This window comes from Oncorhynchus masou, chromosome 12, assembly GCF_036934945.1.
Source record: "Oncorhynchus masou masou isolate Uvic2021 chromosome 12, UVic_Omas_1.1, whole genome shotgun sequence".
Lineage (NCBI taxonomy): Eukaryota > Metazoa > Chordata > Actinopteri > Salmoniformes > Salmonidae > Oncorhynchus > Oncorhynchus masou.
Window position 1 is genome coordinate 36,369,242 of NC_088223.1, and position 12,360 is coordinate 36,381,601.

Here is a 12,360-nt window from a genome sequence, read left to right on the forward strand (position 1 = left end):
ATGCACAATAAAAAATACTGGGAAAACATTTTATCTCTAAGCCAATGCTTAGGCTACACTTTGTCACAAAATGGCTGTAGATAAGTCTGTCACTGATACATACTACAAAATGACTATACTATACGACAAAAGCATTCACAACAATAGGTGTGGAAGTGTACAGGAAATGTAAAACAAACGTCAGATAAAATTAGAGGTGGTTTAGCGAGAGGTTAAAATGTTTAATAGATAATTTATTCCCTTGGTTAGACAACATAAGAGACCTTTGCTCCAGAACATCATAAATGGTTTTATAATGTGGGTCACTCATTGCCCTTCTATTTCTTCATCAAACATTAAGAAATAGAAGAATAGTAAGAATACAATAAAATAAAATAAAAACCACTCCTAGAGTCATACAACATAATAAAATGTCACAAACAGAAGTGTCCATCTCCTATGAAGTAAAAATATATACCTAACTATATTCAATATTTAAATACATTTTTGATGTACATGTAATTTATAGTATATTGGGAGGTTGTGAGTATTGGTCAGAGTGAAAGTGAGAAAATGACATCAATATTTACAGTTCAAACAGTAGGATTTCTTTGGTCAATGTGACGTGTCGTCTTCTGTGAAGAGTCTCTCTCTTAGTTTGTAGTAGCCCCCCTTCCTGTCCATCAACTCCTGGTGAGTGCCCTGCTCCAGGACGGTTCCCTGGTCAATCAGAATGATCTGATCTGCCCTCTCGATGGTCTTCAGCCTGTGAGCAATCACCAGCAGGGTCTGGGAGGGGCAGCTAGCCAGGGCCTCCTGGACCTGAGACAGAGGGAACATCTGAGTGAAACCGCTAGCTAGCGCTAACCCTATTGAGAATGTCAATGCTAGCTATAGCTACGAACGTGAAACCGCTAGCACTAACCGTATTGAGCGTATGAATGATGGAAGGCTAAAGCATTCTAGTTTATGTGTGGAGGGATGCCGTACCATGTGTTCGCTCTCAGTGTCCAGTGCGCTGGTGACCTCGTCCAGGATGAGGACCTGTGGCTCTCTGATCAGAGCTCTGGCGATGGCAATACGCTGCTTCTCACCACCGGACATCTGACCACCGCGCTCTCCTACATCTAATAGATGGACAAACAGTACATTTATCAAGTCTCTCCTTGTGGTCATCCACTAGTAATATATATAATATTCCTATTTGCCAGTGTACCTGTGTCATAACCCTTCTCCAGTTGGCTGATGAAGCTGTGGGCGTTGGCTCTGCGAGCAGCTTCCTGCACCCTCTCCAAAGAGCAGTCTGCCAGGCCGTAGGCAATGTTGTCCTTGATGGACCCAGAGAACAGAACAGGTTCCTGGCCCACCATGGCTACCTGGTAGGACAAAACCAATCATAGGGCAAAACCAATCACCAATCAGCCAATCAAAACCAATGCTATGTTTCTTCTCAAGCGAAAATGTATATGATGTTGGTAGCCATACAGGCATGGTAAAGTTGGTTATCTTGACTGCTATGCTTTCTCTAGAGATGTAAATGTGTCAATATCTGTGTAGGTATAGTCTTATGACTTTGCTGTGCAGGTGTGCTGGTGGTGGTGCTGGTAGCTTTCTATACTACCTTCCTGTGTAGGTAGTGGTGCTGGTAGCTGTGCAGTGGTTGTCCATCCAATAAGATCTCTCCCTGCTGAGGCTGATAGAACCTCTCCAGCAGACTAACACAGGTGCTCTTTCCCCCTCCTGACGGCCCCACCAGAGCAGTCAGCTGACCCGGCCTCAGCTCCAGAGAGAAGCCCTAAGACAAGCAGAGAGCCAATGACACACTACCTTAGCAATGGGTACATGTGAAGTCAAAAAAGTTTTGATGGCAAAACTGCCAGTTAGGGTTTTCTCATGTTTCCAGAATTGTGCCACCCTTCTCCCAGGTGAGCTTTACCTGCAGTACTTTGCGCTCCTGGCGGGTGGGGTAGGAGAAGGAGAGGTTGTGGAAGTGGACGTGTCCAGTTAAGTTCTCTGGTTGGAGGGTCCCCTTGGTGCTGACCTGGGGCTCTCTGTCCAGATACTCAAACACCTTACCAGCCGCCCCCACCGAGTTCAGCATGTCGCCAAAGATGTAAATCAATGTCTGGAGAGGGCAGATGTATTATACAGATGTATAATCGTAAATCAATAAACAATAGTTAGACAAAATTTTCAACAGTATCTCAGACATTAAACACGTTTATTTTTTCATTCCCTAACATTAGTATTACTTGCCTCTTCAATCAAACTTTCCCATTACTGTGTACTATGTAATGACAATATTACTATTGGTGAGTTAATATATTTGATTAGAGATCCTGTGCCTCGCCTTGCTCAAACAGTCACACTGATAGTTGCCTACCCTGATGTTGGTTCCCAGGCTAGACTGGTAGAGGATGAAAGAGACCAGGTTCCCAGTGCTCATCTGACCTCGCTGGATAAACAGTCTGCCATAGTACAGCATGGCCACCTGCATTACCAGCGCTGTTAGCTTTAACACACACACACACACACACACACACACACACACACACACACACACACACACACACACACACACATAAGTACATACACTGAAGATCACATAAAGATCACATCAGAAGCATTCAACTCTTCTGAGCCTAAGGGGACAGGGAGTGATCCCTGCATACTCACTCTTCTCAGGAGCACGTACACTGCCCTGACGGTGTCCCGCCTGGTCTTGAGATTGTGGGTGTCCATCAACCTGTGGTCATAATGACCAGCCTCACTCCGCTCTGTGTTAAAGCTTCGCACGGTCCGGATTCCTGCTACTGTTTCCCCCGCTGCCTCGTTCGCCCTGGCCATGGAGTCCTGCACCTCCTTAGTGAGCCTCTGAGGAACAGTCAATACACAATAACATTTACTAGACTTTATTTTATAAGGTTACCCAGTACATTTAGCAGTCACCATCTCATGTGGTGACATCTCATGTCATTTGGCGGCGGGGTAGCCTAGTGGTTAGAGCGTTGGACTAGTAACCGAAAGGTTGCAAGTTCAAATCCCCGAGCTGACAATGTACAAATCTGTTGTTCTGCCCCTGAACAGGCAGTTAACCCACTGTTCCTAGGCCGTCATTGAAAATAGGAATTTGTTCTTAACTGACTTAGTAAAATAAAAATGTACTGTATTTTCACACCAAACATGTCAGGGCCTTCTGCATTAGATCATTTCAGGGATTTATTTCAGGGTTCGCAGGGACCAATAGATTAGTTCAGGACCTTCTGATCTGGACACAAACAGTATACTCTTAGAAAAAAGGTTCCACAGCTGTCCCCATAGGATAACCCTTTTTGGTTCCATGTAGAACCCTATGTTGAACGTGTTCTACCTAGAACCAAAAAGGGTTCTTCAAAGGGTTCTCCTATGGGGACAGCCAAAGAACCCTTTTAGGTTCTAGATAGATTGTACTATACCAGGTAATAGTTGTCATAGACGCCTTGCAGCAGGCCGGTGACGGGCGTCTCCATCAGCATGAGCAGAGTGAGCTTCCAGGACAGGCTCATCATGAGCGACAGCATACCCACAATCTTAATGAGGGTCCTCAGTAGGACGTTGACATTCAGGGCCACCGCCCGGGCCATCTTAGTGGTGTCTGTGGACAGCCTGGACGTGATGTCACCTACGAGAGTTCAGAGGTGAAAGTAAATTGCTGCAACTTCATCGAATAACCAAGGAGCATAGAAGAACCAACTGATGGGGTGTTCAACAGATATTCAGCCACACATCGGAAGACAGAGGAAGTTCAATAGGAAGTGCATTCCAGTTACAGTCATTTCATGAACAAACAAGAATGCCACACATTCCAGCAAGACAACAGATCGCATACTGATCATTAGTTCTTGTTTGGGGTAATCAATAAATGTGTCTCTACCTGTCTTGATGGTCTCAAAGAAGCTGATCTCCTGCTTCACCAGGGCCCCAAACAGCTCTACTTTCATTCGAGAGGTGAAGCTGTTGATGGCACACATGAAGAGGCCTCCACGACAGCCGGCACTGAAAGAGCTGAAACAGACACCATAAACTGTAGCAGTGTTGAAATAATCAACCTGATGCTGATGTTCACTTGCAGCGGTGAAATCAGTGTATTCGATAACCGTTACATACATACATTACACAAACTACAATATGTAATGTGCGAAACTGATGAAGGCCGTAGTGGTGAAAAACAGGTAGGAAGCTCTCTTGTGTATCTGCTCACCTTCCCAAAGAGTAGAGCCCCATGAGGATGATAGCTGTGAGAAAGTCATTCCACTTGTACTGGGAAGCCAAGATGTCAATCACTTTTCCTGTATAGAATGGGATGAACATTTCACCTGAAAACGCACACCGCCGTCATCATCCTCATCATACTCGCCATCAACATCATAATGATCATCATCATATAATACTCAGTAATTTTGTTAAAACAATAAAATACTTACAGAGCACAGCCAGTGACAGGAATATAAACGCTCCAACCAAAAGGAGGGTGTCAGGTCTGTAGAAGTAGAGGACTCTCATGAACAGCACTCGCGCCTTCTGTGTCTTCTCTTTCCCGTTACTTTCTTCGTTGCTGTCAGGGAAGGTTTTCTCCCAAAACAGAGCTGCTGCAGCTGCTGCCGCGGTACACAATAGCCACAAACTTGGACCCCCCAACGATCCATACGTGCTCTCCGGTGAACTGCCATGCAGCATCAGTTGCCCGGTCTCGTAGACCGGGGCAAGGAAACAGTGCACTGCTAACCAGCGCTTCAATACGGGTTTAATCGATCCTAGTGTGAGTAGCGATACACCAAATAGTATAACTAATCGAATCACCGCTACAACCCACAGACGCACCAGATTTCCGAAAACGTCAAAACTTAGTGGTCCAGTTTTGGAAATAGATGCGCCAAAACCCGTGGCGCAAAATGTGGTTATGTCAATGCATAGACCTACAGCCATAGCGAACACGCACGTTCTAAGCATAATTTTTGTCGTCTATAATTGTTTTTTAATCTATAACATATTAATTAAAAGGTGAGCGATGTCAAACCCGCGAATTCGCGGAGATCTTTCCACGGAATGGATTGTTTCAGCTGTTTTCAGTCTGCGTTTTAGTTTCAATTTCACATATGCCTTAAACTCAGGCGACATCATTCTCCACAATATCAAGCACCTTTCCATTTAGCGTTTATTCTGCGCCATAATAAATACCAGACAATAATGCTTGCACACTTAGCATAGTGGTTAATAGATCCCCACAGTGGAGGTGTCATAATACCCATATAACCTAGCATCGTTTTTCCACCATTCATTTATTCAATCTGATCTCTTAGCATTTCATATTATTCTGTACATAAATCCACAACACTCAAATGGTATCTATTCATTTGTGGATTTCCATCACCCATTTCCTACTATGTGTTACGAATTTACTTAACGTATGATAGTTTAACGACCCTGGGTTTATAAGCGCGTGTAACGGATGTGAAACGGCTGGCTTAGTTAGCGGTGTGCGCTAAACAGCGTTTCAATCGGTGACGTCACTTGCTCTGAGACCTTGAAGTAGTAGTTCCCCGAGACCTGCACCCTGCCTGTTTCATTACAATATGTTACAAATTCTAGCTAGGTGGCTAACGTTAGCTAGCTGGCTAATGTTAGCTGGGCTAGGGGTTAAGTTAGGTTAAAGGGTTAGGGGAAGGGTTAGCTAAAATGGTTAGGGTTAGCTAACATACTAAGTAGTTGTTAAATAGCAAAAAATGTAGTAAGTAGTTAAAAAGTTGTTGTTACGAATCCCTTTTGGCCCGACAGTCTAGGGGGGATCGTAATGAGACCCGTAACATAACTCATGCAAATTATAATAGTGACAAAGCAGAAGTGTGAACGAAATAACCAGGACAACTGAAATCTACCGTCAAACTAAAGGTTTATTTGAAAACACACGGTAATGGGGGGGAACAGGAAAAGGGGCTGAGCTGGACCCAAGGAAAGAAACAATAAGTATATAAAAAAAACTAACAGGTATTATGTCAATTATGTCAATTTAAAACTTGCACAAGACAGTTTACAGAATTGTCCATTGAAAGAAATGTAGCCCATTTATTCATTACTACATTTAACTAACACTAGATAGATAATCCAAAGATTCTTACCTTTGTTAAATACACACAAATACAGTGTTAAATACACGCAAATACAGTATATTGATAAAAGTCCCCTTGTCCAAGAGAGATTTACACAGTTAAGCCTAAAATGAAACACAGCCCTTATTTTAAGTGTTTCTAAAAATCCCCTATGGGAAATATGAATGGTGGAAAAGCGATTGGAACAATTTCACTGTTTGACCACTAGGTCTTATGGGTATTATGACTCATACTGTGGTACTCTATGGTAACAGGTTTACCCTACACTCTTATAAAAAATGTGCTGTCTAGAACCTAAAAGGGCTCTTCAGCTCTCTCCAGAGGAGAACCTTTTGAAGAAGCCTTTTGGATTTCATGTAGATCCCTTTCCACAGAAGGTTCTACATGGATCCCAAAATAGTTATAGTTATACCTGGAACCACAAAGGTTACTCCTATGGGGACAGCCGAAGAACCGGTCATGGTTTGAAGGAATCCAGCTTTTGTCAAATTACCGTCAGATTTGACTTTTCGTAGCAGGAGAATTTACGCAGCAGGTTAGGATAATTATTTTAAGCCAGGCTTCATATCCACTTTGTAACTGATGACTAATCACCTAAAATGAATACAATTTGATATGAATATTCCCATGGCCTCACCAGTGCAACTGGGAACTCAGAAAAAAACTAGGTGAAATCATGACGTCAGTGATCTTCAGGTCAGAAAGTTCGGAGCTCTAGAAAGAGGCCAGAGTTCCTGAGTTGGATGAACATTCAAAACGATTTTTCCCAGTCGGAGCAAGTTTATTTCCGAGTTCCCAGTTGTTTTGAACATACTGAAGTCAGAAGTCAGAGATATCCGAGTTCCCAGTTGTTTTGAACATACTGAAGTCAGAAGTCAGAGATATCCGAGTTCCCAGTTGTTTTGAACATACTGAAGTCAGAAGTCAGAGATATCCGAGTTCCCAGTTGTTTTGAACATACTGAAGTCAGAAGTCAGAGATATCCGAGTTCCCAGTTGTTTTGAACATACTGAAGTCAGAAGTCAGAGATATCCGAGTTCCCAGTTGTTTTGAACATACTGAAGTCAGAAGTCAGAGATATCCGAGTTCCCAGTTGTTTTGAACATACTGAAGTCAGAAGTCAGAGATATCCGAGTTCCCAGTTGTTTTGAACATACTGAAGTCAGAAGTCAGAGATATCCGAGTTCCCAGTTGTTTTGAACATACTGAAGTCAGAAGTCAGAGATATCCGAGTTCCCAGTTGTTTTGAACATACTGAAGTCGGAAGTCAGAGATATCCGAGTTCCCAGTTGCTTTGAACGCGTCATTATATATGGTAGACATAATCATAATAACTAAAATTATCATTACTTTTGATGGTGGCAGAATACTTATTGAATAGTTGTTTTGGGGTTGAAAAAAACATGCTAAGAAATATCCATGGGAAAGTTGAATTTACTTGTGAATCACCCAAAAACACAGTCCAGCTTCAGGTCCCTGGCTACCCAAAATAAAATCAGTTTCTTCAACAGAGGGCATAACAATTATGAATAATTTTGAAAATGGCATGTGTAGCGAGAATATTTGACATTGTGCCAGCATGATTCATACCCTTATCCAAACATTCTATATCCTGTGTAGATTTAATAGAACTGTTTGTTCGTAAAGTGGCCATATGTCCACTCACTGTTTCATAACTACGACAACTTCAGTGTTACTGTTTCCACAAGCCAGTGTTCACTGATCATAAAATGTGGGCAACTCGTTGCCCAGGATGCATTTCTCCTCTGCACCTTTTTCATCAATAGTGACAAGGTAGGCCACACCTCCCTGGAACCATCTCGACTCATAGCCAATGAAAGTGCTGAGAGAGGAGAGGTGAAGAAAGAGAGCGAGTGAGAGCATATTATTGACAAATGACACATCTTAACAGCTTCTAATTCATGCTGTTTAGGTCATACCTGTACATTAACACATTTATTTTATTTTAAAAGTACACTTTTGGTCACTCACTGTTGACAACAAACTGTTGGCAGTCCTCTTTGCTCATGGCCTTCCGGTACTCTGCATCAACAAACCCATAGACGTAGGAGCTTCCGGAGCCGCCGACCGCAAAGGGTTGTCTGGACAACAGGCCATTCAGGGTCACATACACCTGGGAGGAGTCAATGAGAGGGGAATGCTTGAGCACAGCAACCTAGCAAACTCTGTAAAAGTTCAATATTATGCAGACTAGTGAACAACTGTGAGTTTGAGGCAGCTGAGTTTGATTCTGTAATTGTACTCATGGTACATTTTGTTGAGCAAACACTCAAAACTATTACAAAAAAATATATATTTAAAATGACCTCTTCTAAGCTTCAGGGATTAGTTAAACTGTTCCAGATGCAAGAACATTTCCTGAAAGGGACACAAAAATCAATTAATACAGATTGGACTAGTGTTTATAGATGTGCATTTCTATTTAATCAGCATGTTACCAACCCTTAGTCAACTTTTGGAACTAATTGTATTTGACCAGATACAATGCTATTTTACAGCAAACAAATTGGCAACAGACTTTCAGCACACTTATAGGGAAGGACATTCAACAAGCACAACACCTACACAAATTACTGATGATTGGCAGAACAGAAATGTATGATAAAAAGATTGTGGGAGCTGTTTTGCTAGACTTCAGTGCAGCTTTTGACATTATCGATCATAGTTTACTGCTGGATAAACATACGCGTTATGGCTTTACACCGCCTGCTATATTGTGGATAAAGAGTTACCTGTCTTTAAAAAATATATATATAATTTACTTTTATTTAACTAGGCAAGTCAGTTCAGAAGAAATTCTTATTTTCAATGACAGCCTAGGAACAGTGGGTTGACTGCCTTGTTCAGGGGCTAAACAACAGATTTTTACATTGTCAGCTCAGGGCTTTGACCTTGCAACCTTCTGGTTACTAGTCCAAAGCTTTAACCACTAGGCTACCTGCCACCACAGAGGGTGTTCTTTAATGGAAGCTTCTCCAACATAATCCAGCTGTTTAGGCCCCATACTTAAAAAAAAACTTTACTAACGACATGCCTCTGTCTTTGAGTAAAGCAAGTGTGTCTATGTATGCGGATGACTCAACACTATACACATCAGCTACTACAGTGACTGAAATTACCGCAACACTTAACAAAGAGCTGAAGTTAGTTTCAGAATGGGTGGCAAGGAATAAGTCAGTCCTAAATATTTCAAAAACATACAGCTTTGAATTTGGGACAAATCATTTTGGGACAAAACTTCAACTAAAATCTTGGGGCCTCCCGGGTGGTGCAGTGGTCTAGGGCTGTGCCACCAGTGACTCTGGGTTCGAGCCCAGGCTCCATCACAGCCGGCCACGACCGGGAGGCCCATGGGGCAGTGCACAATTGGCCCAGCTTAGGGAGGGCTTGGCCGGCAGGGACATCCTTGTCTCATCATGCACTAGCGACTCCTGTGGCGGGCCAGCTGCAGTGCACACTGACCAGGTTGCTAAGTGGACAGTGTTTCCTCTGACACATTGGTGTGGCTGGCTTCCAGGTTGGATGCACGCTGTGTTAAGAAGCAGTGCGGCTTGGTTGGGTTATGTTTCGGAGGACACATGACTCTCCCAAGTCCATGAGGGAGTTGTAGCGATGAGACAAGACAGTAACTACCAGCAATTGGATACCACAAAATTGGGGAGAAAAAGGGGGTGTAAAAAAAACTATAATGAGCAAGTTGAGGTGACTAAACTGCTTAGAGTAAACTGTAATGGTCAAAATGTACTGATACAACAGTAGCTAAGATGGGGAGAAGTCTGTCCATAATAAAGCGCTTCTTAACAACATTATCAACAAGGCAGGTCCTACAGGCCCTAGTTTTGTCGCACCTGGATTATTGTTCAGTAGTGTGGTCAGGTGCAAAAAAGAGGGACAAAGGAAAATTACAATTGGCTCAGAACAGGGCAGCACGGCTGGCCCTTAAAAGTACACGGGGAGCTAACATTAACGATATGCATGTCAATCTCTCATGGCTCAAAGTGGAAGTGAGATTGACTTCATCACTACTTGTTTTAGTAAGGAGTGTTGACAAGCTGAATGCGCCGAGCTGTCTGTTTAAACTACTAGCACACAGCTCAGACACCCATGCGTACCTCACAAGACATACCACCAGAGGTCTCTTCACAATCCCCAAGTCTATGGGAGGCGGACAGTACTACATAGAGTATTGAGTACATGGAACTCTATTCCACATCAGGTAACTGATGCAAGCAGTAGAATCAGATTTTAAAAAACAATAATAATGCACTTTATGGAACAGCGGGGAGCGTGAAGAGACACACACAGGTACAGGCACACGCACACAGACGCTAACTCACGCACTCTACACACATGTACACTGTAATACTTTACATTTTGTATTGTAAATATGTAGTGGTGTAATAACGTTATATGATGGACTGTTTTATGTTTTGTTTTAGGTGTGATGTGTTTGGACCCCCCCTTAATGTGTTTGGACCCCAGAAAGAGTAGCTGCTGGATCCCTAATAAATACAAAATACCAATGTAATGACTAACCTGTCCCCCTCCTCTCTTGTCCCACCCGGCAACAATGAGATGTGCTGACAGCTCTTCTTTGTACTTGTACGAGATGTTTTTCACCAGAGTGGCAGCTGAACGAACTTGAGGATCCTCTCCAACCTCAATGCTGAGTTCAAGAGGTCACAAGTCACAGCTTAATAGCAGAATTCTTTAACTGCGACTATATAAGCAACCACCCATGAGAACACGTGAAAATGCACAGTGTCAGTCTAGAAAACCTTTTCCGTACATTTAACTCAACCAAATGTGTTACACAGAGCACTAGAGCTTTGCCAACCACAATACATAGCCATGCAGTGGGTAATACCTGTGCACATCCAGCTGGTAGTTGACCATCTCAGCAATGGTCTGGGCGTCTGCAGCCGAGCCTGACAGGGCGCAGTAGATCTTGTCATGGAGGAGAGAGAGCTTGTTCATCACCCGGTTCACCACAGTCTCCCTATGAGGGAAGGAGGGAAGAGGGGGGATGGGTGGAGGGAAAACTGAGGTTTGAGGGAGGACTTTTTTAATGTTCATTGTAAATGATTGTCTCTCTAAGACTTGGAACAGCGACTTACCCAGCAGACACTCGAGAGTCAGAGCCCAGCACCACACCTCCATCAAACTCAATAGCAATGATAGTGGTCTGAAAGCAAAGCACAGACACAATTTTGATTAAGTGCATAATTAAATGACTCATTTGAATGACTCAACACAGTTACGTTCACTTTGACACGAACCAATAGACTGTGTTTATACGTTAATAAAAATAAACAAAAACAGAATGCACACCCCAAGATTTTACAATGAGAACACTTCTCTAGGCTAACATCAATTCCTGGTCCAAACATGTCATTAAATTATACTCACCCGTTTTGACTTCTTCGGATAGCCACCCTGGCTCTGATGATTCATCTAACATATTGAAACACTTTAGTTTTGTGGCTGGTCGCGCTGATACCTGTTCACTGCGCATGGTGTGTGAGAAGCCTATTGATTCAACGCGAAATGAAATGAAAACACCAAACGACGCATCATTTAGGACTTACACAAATGATTACTATTCAACTGTACTGTTGTATTAAGAATCAACTCTTAAATATATTTGAGCAAGGAACCGTCATTAATTTCTGTCTCGTCCACCATTTTCTGGCATAAACTGAAAATGAAAGTTACATTGTCAGTCACAGACTGGCAGGTGAGAGGCTGATATAATTTCTCAATAAACGTTTTCGTTTTTGGTTTGGCTCTGTACTCCAACAATTTGGATTTGAAATGATACAATGTCTACGAGGTTAAAGTGTAGACTGTCAGCTTTCATTTGAGGGTGTTTTCATCCATAGCGGATGAACCGTATAGAAATTACAGCACTTTTTGGACATAGTCCCCCATTTTAGGGGAGCAGAAGTATTGGGACAAATTCACTCATATGTGTATTAAACTATTAAAAAGTTAAGTATTTGGGCTCATATGTATAGCACGCAATGGCTACATCAAGCATGTGACTCTAAATGTGTTGGATGCATTTTCTGTTTGTTTCGGATGTGTTTCAGAATATTTTGTGCCCAATAGAAATGAATGGTAAATAATGTGTTGTGCCATTTGGGAGTCACTTTCATTGTACATAAGAATTTAATGTTTTTAAACATTCCACATTCATGTGGACATGACCATG

At 42.5% G+C, this 12,360-nt stretch overlaps 1 protein-coding gene and 1 pseudogene across 1 annotated transcript; both read right to left on the reverse strand.

Annotated features, from left to right (window-relative positions):
- Positions 1 to 200: 200 nt before the first annotated feature.
- On the reverse strand, positions 201 to 5,205 carry LOC135549969 (antigen peptide transporter 2-like). The gene is made up of 11 exons (XM_064980382.1): positions 4,443 to 5,205; positions 4,220 to 4,334; positions 3,893 to 4,023; positions 3,435 to 3,640; positions 2,656 to 2,853; positions 2,363 to 2,491; positions 1,916 to 2,104; positions 1,601 to 1,774; positions 1,196 to 1,355; positions 970 to 1,106; positions 201 to 801 (listed from the first exon to the last, which is right to left on the reverse strand). The coding sequence occupies exons 1-11, from the start codon at positions 4,966 to 4,968 to the stop codon at positions 595 to 597; spliced, it is 2,172 nt and encodes a 723-aa protein (XP_064836454.1). The 5' UTR covers positions 4,969 to 5,205; the 3' UTR covers positions 201 to 594.
- Positions 5,206 to 5,891: 686 nt separating this feature from the next.
- On the reverse strand, positions 5,892 to 11,839 carry LOC135549973 (proteasome subunit beta type-9-like; annotated as a pseudogene).
- Between the last annotated feature and the right edge of the window lie 521 nt (positions 11,840 to 12,360).